The 16,666-nt window shown below is 46.0% G+C and overlaps 1 protein-coding gene across 1 annotated transcript in view; it reads right to left on the bottom strand.

Annotated features, from left to right (window-relative positions):
* Positions 1 to 8,210: 8,210 nt before the first annotated feature.
* MEF2B (myocyte enhancer factor 2B) overlaps positions 8,211 to 16,666 on the bottom strand; it is a 74,305-nt gene continuing 65,849 nt past the window's right edge. The window contains exons 6-9 of the mRNA XM_083365241.1: positions 15,729 to 15,868; positions 13,915 to 14,023; positions 12,495 to 12,585; positions 8,211 to 8,754 (exon numbers count right to left, since the gene is read on the bottom strand). Coding sequence (XP_083221367.1) covers positions 8,445 to 8,754; positions 12,495 to 12,585; positions 13,915 to 14,023; positions 15,729 to 15,868 — 650 coding nt within the window. The 3' untranslated portion in view covers positions 8,211 to 8,444. The remainder of the gene's footprint in view (positions 8,755 to 12,494; positions 12,586 to 13,914; positions 14,024 to 15,728; positions 15,869 to 16,666) is intronic.

Raw genomic sequence — 16,666 nt, 5'->3', positions numbered from 1 at the left:
ATGAATTACAACTTAAGTGAGATTTGGGGCATGGATTTAATCTTGAGTATCTATGCAGATCACCGAAAGATCCTCTTTATTTTAAGTACTGGTCAATGAAAGAAATGAAAGGTCCTCCATTTTGTTACACAGAGGAACCGGAAGCATTTAGAAGCAAGAAGCAAGGCAGTGGAGGAAAACTATTATTCCTTCTAATTCTGCTCGATCTAGCCCTCTATTGATTCCCGCTGGGATGAAGCAGTACATTTTTGGAAAGAAATGCCAGATTGGACCCTTGGCAGACAATCTTCCCCATGGTTTCCCATGATGGTTGTAGATTTACAGAATATCTCATTGTTTTGCGGCATTTCAAAGGTTAACAGGTTGGTTGCATTCACACAAGCTCAATCTGGTTACTGAACTACGCGGTTTCTGGATCTGCAGAATGCAGCAAACCATAAATTCACCAGAGGCTGAGTTTACACAACATACTGGATGAGAAAATGCGCAGGTGTATTACCGGACATGGTTGACATGGCTATTCAGCTGTGGCAACGTTATCTGCAGTGCTTTTTTTGTAAAAGAAAAAGGTGCCGGAACTCACACATGTCATACAACCCGCCTTGCCTACCCTACAAGGTTCCATCCAAAAAAGGTGCCGGAACTCCGTTCTGAGCGTTCTATGAAGAAAAAAAGCCCTGGCTATCTGCTGGGTCACGCCTCTTCTTCCGATGCATGCGGGCATCCTTCCAAAATTCTCCATTTGAATTGATCTGTAGATGTTAGAACGTCTTTCTGAAATGTAACTGTGACGTTTAGACTCTGCCCAGCTCCAATATTTTAGCTGCTAAATATTGCTCATAGCCAGTGGTGGGATTCAGCTGGTTCGCACCACTTTGGCAGAACCGGTAGCTAATTTTTTGTTGCCCAGTTCCAGAATGGACTTCCGCAAGTGGCATCCACACAGAGAACCAGTTGTTCACATAATTTGAATCCCGCCACTGCTCACAGCCCTGCAGACTGATGAGAAAGGTTTATCCCCACCTCTTTGTCTTGGTGAACTGCGTAAGTAAGTCCTTAGAATTTGGCAGTATATTTAGTCCTCAGCTTACTATCCTTCATTTAGCGACCATTTTAAGCTACTGAGGATCATTTTAAGTCACTGAAAAAGTGACTAATGCTTGGTCCTCAAACTTACATCTGTTGCCGCATCCCCCTGGTCGCACGATCAAAATTCAGGCACTTGGCAACTAACCTGCGTTTACAACGGTGGCAGTCTCCTGGGTCACGTGATCCCCATTAGCGTCCTTCATCACCCACTTCCATCAGGCAAAGTCAATGGGGAAAGCCATATTCGCTTAACAACGGGAAGATTTGTTTAATAACCAGGAGGAAAAAGGGTTTTAAAATTGGGCATGATTCACTTAACAAACTCCTTGCTTAGGAATGGAAGTTCTGGCCTCAACTGTGGTCGTAAGTCGAGGATTACCTGTATGCTAGCATGTAGATAAAACAGCACAAGAGGCAAAATAATTTTGATGTGACTACGTGGAACCATTAACCCAGGGGTCTTCAAACTTGGCTCTTTTATGACTCGTGGATTTCAACTCCCAGAATTCCTGAGCCAGCATGGCTCAGCTCGGAAACTTCTCCCTTTCCCCTCACCATGGCTGGCTCAGGAATTCTGGGAGTTGAAGTCCACGAGTCATAAAAGGGCCAAGTTTGAAGACCGCTGCATTAACCAGTGGAACAGCTTGCCTTCAGAAGCTGTGGGTGCTTCATCACTGGAGGTTTTTAAGAAGAGACTGGACAGAGATTGGACATTTGTCTGGAATGGTATACGGTCACCTGCTTGAGCAGGGGGTTGGACTAGAAGACCTCCAAGGTCCTTTCCAGCTCTATTCTGATTTATTTATTGATTGATATAGCCTTCGTGCCTGAACTTTTATCAATGTGCAGGATTTTATGGTCACGTTGTGTATGAACAATTTTAACGCAACCACGTAGATGGTCAAGATGCTTTTGCATGGGGCACACTGATGTGTGTTAATAAACACTGCCCCAAAATAATTTTGATGATATTGTATATGGAATCACGCCAAGATCCTGCATGTTTTTATTAACATATATAGCCCAGGGGAAGGGCGTTCTCTGTGGGTGCGCCGGCCCTATGGAACCAGCTCCCCATGGAACTTAGGACTGCCCCCGACCTTCGCTCATTCCGCAGGGACCTGAAAACTTGGCTCTTTGAGCTGTCTGGCCCAGGCTGAGGGGTTTTAATTTTTATTGGGTTTTAGTTTTAAATTTCGGGGACTTTATTTAATTAATTGTTTCAATCTGATTTTCATTTTTGTATGTTTGTTTTAATTTTCCCTGTACACCGCCCTGAGTCCTCTGGGAATAGGGCAGTATATAAATCTAAATAAATAAATAAATAAATAAATAAATAAATAAATAAATAAATAAATAAATAAATAAATAAATAAATAAATAAATAAATAAATGCACGTATTCTGAGTCTCTTCTTATAGAGCTGGGGTCTCCAGGAATCCAAATTAAAGCATCTGTAGAAGATGGCAGTCCATCAACTATTTAGACCAGGGGTGTCAAACTCAAATTCATTGAGGGCCGCATCAGCATTGTGGTTACCCTCAGGGGGCCGGGTGGGTGTGGCCTGGGTGGGCGTGGCCTACTGGGTGGGCGTGGCTAGAGTGTGTATGGCCTACTGGGTGGGCGTGGCCAGCTCTACATCGTTGGCATCAAGGGTGCCTATGGGGGCCTGGGCAAGAGTGGGACAGATCTGAGGGTCTCTGGCAGGAGGAGGGTCTCTGGGCCAGGGCCAAGGCAGTGGGGGCCGTTCCATCACTGTTTCCAGGATGGCTTCGCGGGCCACATGAAACCACTTTGCGAGCCGGATCCGGCCCCCGGGCCTTGTGTTTGACATGTCTGATTTAGACATTTCCAGTCCAAAGGAGCCCAAATCCTCTTTGTGTGATTGGTCCCTCTGTCAATCTGCTCTGTTAGCAAAGTGAGGATTGATTGATTGATTGATTGATTGATTGATTGATTGATTTAAAAAGTCAACTGAAATCTGTCTTCCTTAATCTGACTCCACTGTTCTTTGCTCCAGAGTAACGTAGAGCAGGGGTCCTCAACCTTGGCAACTTGTGGACTTCAACTCCCAGAATTCCCCACTCAGCATGAATCTATAGCTCTGGTCAATGCAGGAATCCAAATTAAAGCATCTGTAGAAGATGGCTGTCCATCAACTATTTAGACATTTCCAGTCCAAAGGAGCCCAAATCCTCTTTGTGTGATTGGTCCCTCTGTCAATCTGCTCTGTTAGCAAAGTGAGGATTGATTGATTGATTGATTGATTGATTAAGTCAACTGAAATCTGTCTTCCTTTAATCTGACTCCACTGTTCTTTGCTCCGGAGTAACGTAGAGCAGGGGTCCTCAACCTTGGCAACTTGTGGACTTGTGGACTTCAACTCCCAGAATTCCTCAGCCAGCAAATTCTGGGAGTTGAAGTCCACAAGTCTTAAAAGTTGCCAAGGTTGAGGATCCCTTGATGTACAGTGAATAGAAATTTGACTTGAGCTATTACTGCTTTGATGTCCCAAAGATGCTTTTCAAAAAGCAACTGGACTTTCAAGAAAAGCAGCTTTGGGACAACCATGACCTGGATGACGGAGAATCTTCCTAGAAAATGTACTACTTTGAGGAACATTCTCCGAACGTGGAGGCTCGTGGGTCAACTATTGTAGTTTTAGCCTCAAAAGAATTTTTTCCTATTGTCTATTTTGAATTTATGGCCCTTTATTTGCTGTTTGTTTGTATCCCATCTTTATTTTATTATTTTTACAAATAATTCAAAGGGGCAAGCATATCCAACATAACTTTCTCCTCCTTCATTCCCCACAACAACAGCCCTGTGAGGTGGGTTGGGCTGAGAGGGCGTGTGTGTGGCCCAAATTCTCCCAACCGGCTTTCGTGTCTAAGGTGAGGCTAGAATTCTACGGAAACTATAAGGACAATCATAATTCCCTTTTTTCCAAACACTGTTGTAGGTTTGAATGGCCTACACCGGGGTAGGCAACCTCATCTATTACCCCCCGTAGATAGGGCCCGCAACTTGGGGGTCCTTCTAGACTCACAGCTCTCTTTGGAAGAGCATATTGGAGCTGTGACTAGGGGGGCCTTTGCCCAGGTTCGCCTGGTGCGCCAGTTGCGGCCCTATCTAGACCGGGATGCCTTGCGCACAGTCACTCATGCGCTCGTGACCTCTCGTCTAGACTACTGTAATGCTCTCTACATGGGGCTGCCCTTGAGGTCCACCCGGAGACTCCAACTGGTGCAGAATGCAGCCGCGCGAGTTGTCTTGGGAGTTTCCCGATACTCCCATGTTACACCTTTGCTCCGCGAGCTGCATTGGCTACCGGTTGCTGTCCGGGTGAGGTTCAAGGTGTTAGTTATGACTTACAAAGCCCTTCATGGCATGGGTCCGGATTACCTACGGCAACACCTGCGGCCGGCGTCAACTTCCCTCCGTCCAGTGCGCTCCCACAGAGAGGGCCTCCTCAGGGTGCCGCCGATCAAAGAATGCCGATTGGTGACCCCCCAGGGGGAGAGCATTCTCTGTGGGCGCGCCAGACCTTTGGAACCGCTTACCGGTTGAGCTCCGGATGGCCCCCGACCTTTGCTCCTTCCGGCGCGATCTCAAAACATTCTTTTTTGAAGAAGCTGGCCTGGTCTGACGGGATGGGGTTGGGTTTTTAAAACTAGTTTTAACTTTAATATGTATTGATTTTATGGGCATGATGTTTAATGGCTTTTTAATTTTTGTATTCGATTTTTATTGTGTATTGCCCTGTTCACCGCCCTGAGTCCTTCGGGAGAAGGGCGGTATAGAAATCAAATTATTAAATTAAATCTGTTTTATGACTCATGGACTTCAACTCACAGAATTCCTGAGTCAGCATAGCTGACTCAGGAATTCTGGGAGTTGAAGTCCGTGAGTCATAAAACAGATGAAGTCCATGAGTCATAAGAGAGCCAAGATTGCCTAACCCTGGCCTACACACAAATGGTCATTAAGTTGAAGACTACAGGACTTAACAACAGTTCATTTAGGGACCGTTCAAAAACACAACGGCATTGAAAAAAGTGACATACGATCAGTTTTCAGACTTACGACCTTTGCAGCATCCCCCACACTTGGCAACTGACTCATATATATGACACTTGAAGTGTCCACAGAGGTCACATGATCCTCTTTTGCGACCTTCTGGCAAGCAAGGTCAACGGGGAAGCCAGATTCCCTTAACAACTTACAGTGATTCACCTAACAACCGTGGCAAGAAAGGTCGTAAAAGGGGGCAAAACTCACTTAACAAATGTTTCACTTAGCAACAGAAATTTTGGGCTCAGTTGCGTTCGTAAGTCGAGGATTGCCTGTATTTTAAGTCCTTGCCAGCCACAGAAGCTCCTGGGGGGGACTTTGGGCGAGTTTCTGCTCCTTAGCCCAAGGACCACATTGGGGTTGAAGTGGTAGGTGCTGGACTGGGAGCAGGGATACCTAGTGTCTAGTCCTCCATCAGCTACAGAAGCCCCCTGGCTGACTTAGAGATGCTCTTTAACCTGACATGTCTCAAAATACATTTCTTCTGGAGAAACATTGGTGGAGGGTGAGCTTTTTAGTTCCAGGAGGAAAATTGGGATATAAATGTAATGAATAGAGTAGAGTAGAGTAGAGTAGAATAGAATAGAGTAGAGTAGAGTAGAGTAGGGTAGGGTAGGGTAGAGTAGAGTAGAGTAGAGTAGAATAGGAGGTGGGAGGGACCTTGGAGGTCTTCTAGTCCAGCCCCCTGCTCAAACAGGAGAACCTATACCATCTCAGACAAGTGATTGTCTAGCCCAGGGGTCAGCAACCTCAAAACAGTGAAACACTCGGAACCGGTTCCTTCACAAAAGGAAAAACTGGGAGCCGCAAAAAAATATGTGTGCATGGGTGTACATGCGCGCATGCGCAGAACAGGGTTTGACTGAAGAGTGGAGCCAAGGTGAGATATGCACCTACCCTGCATATTTGAATTGATTGGTTGAACTTTTTTAGTCCCACTTTTGTCTTTTTTGGACTGCACATGGCAGAGGACCAGGAGCCACAGGAGACGGCTCAAAGAGCCGCATGCGGCTCCGGAGCTGCGGGTTGCAGACCTGTGGTCTAGCCCAAGGGTAGGCAACCTCGGCTCTTTTATGACTCATGGAGTTCAACTCCCAGAATTCCTGAGTCACCATAGCTGATTCAGGAATTCTGGGAGTTGAACTCCATGAGTCATAAAAGAGCCGAGGTTGCCTGCCTCTGGTCTAGCCTGTTCTTAAAAATCTCCAGTGATGGAGCGCCCACAATTTCTTGGAGGCAAGCTGTTCCACTGGTTAATTGTTCTCACTTAAAAAGTTTCTCCTTAATTCCAGGTTGCTTGTCTCTTTGATCAGCTTCCAACCATCGTTTCTCGTCCTGCCCTCTGGTGCTTTGGAGAATAATGTGACCTGCTCTTTTTGTGGCAGCCCGTCAAATACTGGAAGACTGCTATCATGTCGGCCCTGTTTCATCCTTTTCTTTAGACTAGCCAAACCCAAGGATGACTGTAACATCCTCATAGCTTTTAAAATCCACGTTGCAAGGGGCTTAATGGATCGTGCTTCCATTACAGGCTTATAATGTAGTCAACTATCAAAATAAATCCAATTAATCTGCTGAAGCAGGAACTCTTCGGGAGATACCGTAATTAAAAATAAACAGCAGACACTGCCATCTAGTGGTAAGAGCCACCACCATCACAGAACATTGAGATAAGGGAGGGGTCTCCAGATTCAATCTGGTTAATGGTCACCAGATTAACCCATTTGAAGAATGCAGGGAACCAGACACTTGACTAAATGCATCTCAAAAACCCACAAAGACTTAAAACCAGCAAACTTTAGCATGTGGTATGAATGCTAAGTTTATCACTGGCACGGTTAAGCATACTGTGGGAATGTAGCCAGAAAGTCAGACAGAAAGCAATTTCTCCAAAACAAACTGAAACATTCCCCCACCACCACCACACACACACACACAACACAAGAACCAAGATACTAGAATGATTTGAAAGATGTTTATTTTTTATTTCCAATCTGAATGCAAACCATTAAAAATGGTCTACCTCTCCGTATGCAGATGTCAAGGGCTCAATTGCTAGGGCAGCAAAAGTGTCCACTTTGCCTTTACTCTGACACTGCAAATCCATCCTTCAAGCTATTTATCAGAGAAGCATAAAAGTGACACGTTTGGGATCGGCAGACATTTGTCCTATCCACCAAAGTTCCCTAAACAGGAAAAATGCACACAATTTCAGTGGGGGGGGGGGGAAAGCAGGAAAACGAACCCATTTGTCAAGAGTTCTGCGTGAATCCTTACAAATGCTTTTTAAATTTTTTTTTAAAAAGACAAGATTGCTTCTGAACATGAACAAAGTGCCTTGCCTAATTACAGGGGTTGGCAACCTTCGGAGGTCTGGCAAGAGTGTACCTTGTAACCAGGGTGTAGTAAGGCTGGAAAAGCAGCTGGGAGTTACCTGTGGGCAGAGGGAAGATTTTTGTGTGTGCTTATTTTGGGGCTTTGAGAAGCTGTGCGGCTATTTTTAAATTGACGAGATACTTCCAACAACTTATTTCTACTTCCAATCTTATGCAGGTAGTCCTCAACTTAGGGCCACATTTGGGACCAGAATTTCCATTGTTAAGCAAGGCAGTTGGAAAAGCGAGTCACACCTGATTTTACAACCTTTCGTGCCACGGTTGTTAAGCAAATCACTGCAGGTAAGTGAACCATGCGGTGGTTAAGTGAATCTGGGGCTTCCCCCCCCCCTTGACTTTGCTTGTTGGAAGCTGGCTGGGAAGGTTGCAAGCAGTGGTGGGACTCAAATATGTGAACAACCGGTTTTCTGTGTGGATGCCGCTTCCGGAAGTCCATCCTGGGCCTGGGCAACAAAAAATTAGCTACCGGTTTTGCCGAAGTGGTGTGAACTCGCTGAATCCCAACACTGGTTGCAAGTGACGATCACATGGCCCCAGGACATGCTAGTTACTAGGCAAATAAACACATGCCAGTTGCTAGGCACCCAAATTTTGATCATAAGTGTGTGGCGGAAGTGGAAGACCCATCATAGGTCGCTTTTTTTCAAATCTGCTGCCAGTAACCTCTTCTCTGTTCTACCAGCTCCTGAGTTTTTCTTTCATGGGGAGGCTTTTTTTCACCCGTATAATTCTGCAATCAGTTGCTTCCCTATGTTGCCCCCCCCCCCGTTATGACTGACAGGTGAACGCAGGTGATGGGCACTGGCGCCTTCTCTCTTGCACATATGCACACGTCTACGCACAGCCACAGCCACTGAGCAGGTGTGAACAAGCCAAGCCTCCCGATTACTTCTGCCACTCCTCTGCAGCAGCCAGCGGCAGGCGATGGGAGGGAACACTGGGCTGCCTCGGTTCTTCTGACAGAGGCCGGGAAAGAAGGACGGAGTAATGATAACCCTTGATATAATCTTCTTGGGGATGGAGGTCCGTGGGGACACTGGAGAGGTTGGAATGCAGCACGGATGTGGAGAGCTGGGGCACAGCCGAGGAACAGCTGGCGGTGGGGGAGGCCCGCTCCGACTTCACACTGATTCGGGTGTGCAAGGAAGGTGAGGTGGGGACTAGAGAGGGCTGGTCACAAATCCGACTTGCTGTTCTGTAGGGAAAAAGAAATGTATTATGTACACAGGTAGTCCTCAACAGACAACCACGACTGGGAGCAGAATTTCCGTCATAAGTTGTGATCGCAATTTGAGTCGGATCCAATTTTATAACCAGGTTTAAGACGGTTGTTAAGAGAATCATTGCGGTTGTTAAGTGAATTTGCGATCGGCAAGGGAATGCCATGAACCGATTCTTCCAAATGGACCCTGTTTGCCGAAAATCAGCAAAAAAAGGCTGTTCCTGTTTGAGGCTTTGTATTCCCTGTCTCATGTATTTTGACCTGAGTCTGAGTGTGCCCCTTTGGCATCTGTGGGTTAATCCTATTATGTCCTGTCTTAGAGTTTGGGTGGGGTATGTAGATTTTAGGTGGAGGACTCCAACCTTCCTGAATGGATTATTTACATCTGCATTTCTCCAGAGCTGGTTTCTGCTTGGGGGAGGGAGACTTGGGACTATTAAGAAAAAACTGGGCCTGCTTTTCTGCCTCTTTAAGATCCTTTGAGGAAATATAATATTTTGCCCTTTTAATATTTCCTTCTCTGGGGGGGCTGACTTCCCACAAGTCGTAAACGCAAAGTAGTTAACAAACACCCAAAATTGTGATCACATGATCACGGGGATGATGCAGTGGTCGTAACTGCAAGGACTGGCCGTAAATGTGAGGACCATATTTTTTTCCCAGCACCATTGTAACATTGAACGGTCACTAAACAGGTGATCATAAGTCAAGAATTACCTTCAGAGAAATCTATTTATATTCCGAATTCTTGGGGGAGAGATGCACTTAAAGCACAAGATGAATAAAGCTATTCTAAGTTAATTAGCTCTAAAACCCACCCACAACCATTGTTCCTTTATTATTGTCACTTCCTGTTGTCGACCAGCTTCCAAAAATCCCTGTTTGGGGGTTTTTTTGTATCACAATCAGATTCCAGGGTTTTGGGGTGCAGGAATTGCTCACTGTGGATACTGAATGTGGCCACAAGATGGCAGCAGGATCTTGCTAATGATTCGGTTCATCTGGTTTTTGCACCAAATTTATTGGAGAATCATAGATATTTTTTCAGAACTTATGGGACACACACCTGCACGTGCCTTTAGCCCCAGGAAGTGATTCTCCTCATTTAAACCTGGCTTTCAGATCATCTAGTAATCACAGTCCTGGAATTAATTAGCCCAGCATAAATGAGGAGGGTGGGATTAGCATCCAGAGCAAGCAGCAAAAGCTTCAGAGCCATTGCCTCTGAAGCAAAATAAGCATCGTCACTGTAAACTCCAGATCAGATCCTTTCCTCTTTCGTACCACTTCATCCTGGAGGAAAATAACAACTAGACCGCCAAAGGCTTCTATTCCTGGGCAACACTCAGCATTTTTATCAATAATGAACAGAAGGACGAGGGGTGACATGATAGCAGAGTTCCAGTATCTCAGGGGCTGCCCCAAAGAAGAGGGAGTCAAGCTATTCTCCAAAGCACCTGAAGGCAGGACAAGAAGCAACGGATGGAAACTAGTCAAGGAGAGAAGCAACCTAGAACTAAGGAGAAACTTCCTGACAGTTAGAACAAACCAGTGGAACAACCTGCCTCCAGAAGCTGTGAATGCTCCAACACTGGAAGTTTTTAAGAAGAGACTGGACAGCCATTTGTCTGAAATGGTATAGGGTTTCCTGCCCGAGCAGGGGGTTGGACTTCAAGGTCCCTTCCAACTTTATTGTTGTTGTTGTTACTTGGATGGAGGAATTAAGGAGATACTTACCAAGTTTACCAGTAACTTAGAGCTGAAAAAGGTGTAGATCACTGTTTCTCAACCTTAGTAACTTTAAGATACGTGCACTTCAACTTCCAGAATTCCCCAGCCTACATATCTTAAAGTTGCTAAGGTTGACAAATATCGGGGTAAATGAAAGTCGAAAGGATGCCTTGAGAGGTAGACTGAATTTAATAGGATGGCATTTATCAGGGCGAAATAGAACCAATTTTTTTGCTGTAGGAAAAATGTAAAGTACGGCATAGGATGGGGAAAACCCCTACCTTCCCAGTAATACCTGTAAAAGAGATTTGCATGCCCTTGTTTTTCTATTTTCTTAAAACAGGAGAGGAATTACCTGTTTTACAAGGTTCTGATTCCTTGGAATGTGTTGCCTATATATTTGCTATATATTTTAGAGTTGATTCTTATATGTGAGAATGAAAATAAGGGCTCAAGTTATTGCACCTTTGGGTGTGGTTATTCAGCCAATAGAGTTTATCTAACAATACCATCTAGCCCAGGGGTAGGCAACCTCATGGACTTCAAGAAGGAAAGAAGATGGGCTAGATCAGGGGTAGGCAACCTCGGCTCTTTTATGACTCATGGTCATAAAAGAGCCGAGGTTGCCTACCCCTGATCTAGCCCATCTTCTTTCCTTCTTTCCTTCCTTCCCTCCCTCCATCTACATTGCCCTTCCTTCCTTCCTCTTTCCCTCCGTCTGCATTGCCCTTCCTTCCTTCCTTCCCTTTCCCTCCCTCCCTCCCTCTACACTGCCATTCCTTCCTTGCTTCTTTGTTTCCTTCCTTCCTTCCTTCCTACTGCCCTCCCTCCCTCCCTCCCTCCATTCCTTCCTTCTTTTTATTAAATTTATTGGGCGCCCATCTTACCACGTGGTAAGTGAGAGCATGATATGAGAGTATTATAAAGCAACTGTCAAAACATTTCCTGAGATCCAGGTATACTACATCTACAGCATACCCCCAATCTACTAAGCTGAACTGTACCCAAGTTGGTCAGCTGTTTATCTGCTAAGATTGAGAATCCAGATGGTTGAATTTAGCCAAGCCATTACCATACAGGCCCAAACAGCAAACTATGGGGCAGTTTTGCAACTTAATTCCTTGCCTGGTTGCAATACAAGAGGGCACAGACTGCTTGCCCCTTGCCTGCAAGCTTTCTTGGTTTGGTTTTAGACAGATCGCAGGATTGTAAAATTTCTGAGAGATACCCAAAATGACAGCTCATACCCTGAATTCACACAGCAGCCAAACACAATGAACAAACCAAATAGACGGACTTGTTATGGCTTAAGGCAATATCCTGGTTACCAAAACATAAGAATCGTGGGGCTTGAAGGGATCTTGGAGGCCTTCTAGTCCAACCTCCTGCTAAACAGCATCCTTTAGAGCAGGGGTCTTTTTGGCCCTTTTATGCCTGGCTGAGGAATTCTGGGAGTTGAAGTCCATAAGTCATAAAAGGGCCAAGTTTGAAGACCCCTGCTTTATAGCATCTCAGTCAAATAGTTATCCACTCTATTTTTGTAAACCTCCAATGAGGCTAAGAGAGGGGTAGGCAACCTTGGCCCCTTCATGACTCGTGGACTCCAACTCCCAGAATTCCTGAGCCATCATGGCTCAGCTTGGAAACCTCTCCCTTTCCCCTCAGCATGGCTGGCTCAGGAATTCTGTTTTGTTTTTTTTTTAATCTCATTTATATCCCGCCCTTCTCCGAAGACTCAGGGCGGCTTACAATCTAAGAAGCACAATCTAAGAAGCACAAATCAATGTGCATGAGTCATAATAGAGCCAAGCTTGCCTACCCCTGGGCTAAGACAACAGCTGGATTCCCATAACATCCTGAAATGTAACTGTCCAACACCACATTTAGCCTACTTGAGCATTGTGAGGATTTAGGCACAAAGGGGTTTCCGTGCAGTTGTTGGTCACTCTTTGCTCAGGTCATTGCAACATGCCACTTCTTACCCTGGCATCAGATATTCTCGGTGTTGCCAAGCCGCTGTGGTGTTTCCTTGGAAGCCAAAGGGATGTGGGGTGCTTTCTCCCAAAGCATATTCTGAAAGTCAATCAACAAGAAAACAAGAAGGCAGACAAATATTACCACTGAAGATCTAGTGCAGGGGTAGGCAACCACGGCTCTTTTATGACTCGTGGACTTCAACTCCCAGAATTCCTGAGCCAACATGGCTCAGCATGGGAACCTTTCCCTTTCCCCTCAGCATGGCTGGCTCAGGAATTCTGGGAGTTGAAGTCCATGAGTCATAAAACAGCCTAGGCCTAGGCCAGGAGTAAGCAACCTTGGCTCTTTTATGACTCGTGGACTTCAACTCCCAGAATCCCTGAGCCAGCATAGCTCAGCTTGGAAACCTCTCCCTTTCCCCTCAGCGTGGCTGGCTCAGGAATTCTGGGAGTTGAAGTCCATGAGTCATAAAACAGCCTAGGCCTAGGCCAGGGGTAGGCAACCTTGGCTCTTTTATGACTCGTGGACTTCAACTCCCAGAATTCCTGAGCCAGCAAGACTCAGCATGGAAACCTCTCCCTTTCCCCTCAGCATGGCTGGCTTGGGAATTCTGGGAGTTGAAGTCCACGAGTCATAAAAGAGCCGAGGTTGCCTAACCCTGATCTAGTGGGAAGTTTAAAGAATCCAAAATAAACAATTCTGACATGGTATAGGGTTTCCTGCCTGAGCAAGGGGTTGGACTAGATGACCTCCAAGCTCTCTTCCAACTTGATGATGATGATGATGATGATGATTATTATTATTATTATTATTATCCATTTGATAATAGCCATTATAATGTGCTTGGCTCATCTAAAAGCTTCACGGTAGTCGTAGGCTTACGACATTCATTTAACATGCTGCTGACTCAGGAATTCTGGGAGTCCATGAGTCATAAAAGAGCCGAGGTTGCCTACCCCTGCGCTAGACACTCAGTGACCAGATAGAAATTATCCTTTCTTAGCAATGATATGGAAGTGGTTTGTTACTGCTGTCATAACATATTAATCTTTTTTTTTAAAAAAAAAAATCACAGTATCCACAAACTAGTCAGTTCAGCATGTGGCACAGGCCAAACATGCCTAGATGGTTTAACTTAGTGTAAACCATGGTTGAATTTACCTTGAGTAACTATGCTGGCAGACACAATTTATAGGTTGCCATAATGCCCGCCAATGGCCTGATTTATATGCCATGTTAACCATGATGAGGTTGAGCGGTATATAAGTCTAACTTCTATTGCTGTTGCTACCAGGGTTAGGAAATTTTTCATAGGACTTAGAAACTTAAGCAAGCATAGGTGCCAGAAGCTCACTGGGATTGGCCTTGGGATGGCATGAGATGAGGTTTTTTTATTCACACATAGAAACCCTGTGTGGACCATACCTGGTGGGGTGGAGGAGAGGAAGGGGTATCCTGGTAGCCCACGTCCAGAGAGACCTCCCGTGGGCAATACAGGACTCAGATTCTGAAGCCCAGGAGGATACAACGGGCGCTGTGGGGAAAGAGAATCAGGTTGAGATCACCTTCTGTAATATTTTTCATCTACTAACCCATCAAATGTTCTTCTCAATGTTGTTGTTAGTTGCAAAGTTGTGTCCGACCCATCGTGACCCCATGGACAACGTTCCTCCAGGCCTTCCTGTCCTCTACCATCTTCTGGAGTCCATTTAAGCTCACGCCTACTGCTTCAGTGACTCCATCCAGCCACCTCATTCTTTGTTGTCCCCTTCTTCTCTTGCACTCGATCTTTCCCAGCATTAGGCTCTTCTCCAGTGAGTCCTTCCTTCTCATTAGGTGGCCAAAGGATTTGAGTTTCAAGTTCAGGATCTGGCCTTCTAAAGAGCAGTCAGGGTTGATCTCCTCTAGGACTGACCGGTTTGATCACCTTACAGTCCAAGGGACTCGCAGGAGTCTTCTCCAGCACCATAGTTCAAAGGCCTCCATTCTTTGGCGCTCAGCCTTTCTTATGGTCCAACTTTCACAGCCATACATTGCAACTGGGAAAACCGTGGCCTTGACTATACACACTTTTGTTGGCAGGGTGATGTCTCTGCTTTTTAGTGTGCTGTCTAGATTTGCCATGGCTTTCCTCCCCAGGAGCAATAGAGGACAGTATCTGCAGAACAGGGTTGAACTGTGGGATTCCTGGCGTCTCCTGAGTTTGGTTGTTTCCTTGCAGACATTTCATTACCCAACTAGGTAACGTTATCAGTGTCAGGGAGTGTGGAGCTTGCTCCCTGGGACACTACGAAGGGTTATCAATACAAACCAGTTGCTAAGTACCAAAACCGCAATCACATGACTGCAGGTGTGTGTGTGTGTGTGTGTGTGTCTGTGTGTGTCTGTGGGCATCAGCACTTCAAAAACAGGTCATAGGTAGTTGGGGGGAGGGGCACTGTAATTATGAATGATTGCTAAGCAAGCAGTTGTTAAACAAGGACTACCTCTAATGCAGAAGAGAGGGTATATCATGTAAGAAAGGAAGTGGAACAATGGCCAAGCGTCTGAATTTTGATCACGTGATGTCGGGGGATGCTGCAATGATCATGTGAAACATGGTATTAAAGTTACTTCTTTTAGTTGTAAATCATGGTTGTAAATCAAGGACAACCTGCATTCTATTCTACCCATCACTGGCCTTAGCCCTGCATTAAGAGTCATGGTGGTGCAGTGGTTAGAATTGCAGCATTGAAGGCTAATTCTGCTGACTGCCGTCTGCCAGCACTTCAGCAGTTCGATCTTGACCGGCTCAAAGTTGACTCAGCCTTCTGAGGTCAGTCAAATGAGGACCCAGATTGCTGGGAACGAAAGGCTGACTCCGTAAAACATCTTAGAGGGGGCTGTGAAGCACCATGAAGCGGATTATAAGTCTAAGTGCTATTGCTATTTATCTGCATATGACCTTTACCCTCTTGGCACTGACCTGTGTCTCTTGCCCAGAAGTTGAATCTTTGGGTCATCTACTCCAGAGGTCCCCAACCCCTGGTCCATGGACCAGTACCGGGCCGCAGCATGACCAGCAACTGGTCTGCACAAACAAGCAAAGCCCCATCCACGGGATGCAGGAAACACACAAAACCACACACCCTCCGGTCCGTGGAAAAACCTCTCTCCATGGAACTGGTCCCTGGTGCCCAAAAGTTTGGGGACCTCTGATCTACCCCCCAAAAAACAGATGGATACTGTAAGTTACTCACCGTGGATGTTAGATTGTTCCTGCTTGCAGAAGGGCGACCTTCCACACGATGGGAGTCAGCCCCCAGGTAGAGCGGAGGAGGGGTTTTGCTCGACAATACACGGCTGAGGTTGCTATGGGAGAAGATCGAATACCCAATACCTGCAGAGTGAGAAAAGGGATGAAATTCAGGCTGATGACGGCCCAGAAGCCTTAGCTCCTGCTTGTAAGCGGGTAGCAGCCTGCGGTCCCCCACCAATGCCCCCTTTCCTAGATCCCCTGCTGTACCAAAATGCTGTAGTATCACTTGTCATGCAAGTGGGCAGGAAGCCACCCTTGAAATAATTATTTAACATTCTGGGAGTTGAAGCCTTAAAATTGTCAAGAGTGGACACCCCTGGGCTAAACAGACCCAGTTCCTTTAGGTCTTCTTCATCGGATTTAGGATTTATCTCCATCCTCGTTGTTCTTCTCTGCACTCTTTCCAGCTTCTCAATGTCAGCTGTAATGACCTGCCTCAATCCTTCTTCCCAAGGAAGCAGAACTCCTGGAATAGCTTCATTCCAAAAGGAACTTTTATTAGGAGAAGTTGACAGCAGGCACAGAAGGCAGGATCTGAGTGTTTCCCGGGCGAATCAATAGGTTAAAGGAGCAACTGGCAAACCCCACCCCAATAGTCAAACCGGCCAGTTCAAATGGCCCAATCCCCAGGTGTGAATCCGCCGTGGGAACGGGGTTGATAAGGCGCCGTTCCCAAGGCTGTCAAGCTCTTTGGTCTTTACGCCTCTTCATCCCCAGCTAGAGATAAGACAGATGTCTGGAGGCACATTCCTTTCTCACCCCAGGCCGGCATCAAGGGAAATAGATCAAAGAGCAAGCAGATAGAGCTGTGATGGCGAACCTATGGCACGGGTGCCACAGGTGGCACGCAGAGTCCTCTCTATGGGCACGTGTGCCATC

This window comes from Vipera ursinii (assembly GCF_947247035.1).
Source record: "Vipera ursinii genome assembly, chromosome: 1".
Classification (NCBI taxonomy): domain Eukaryota; kingdom Metazoa; phylum Chordata; class Lepidosauria; order Squamata; family Viperidae; genus Vipera; species Vipera ursinii.
This window is presented reverse-complemented; position numbering and strand designations above follow the sequence as displayed.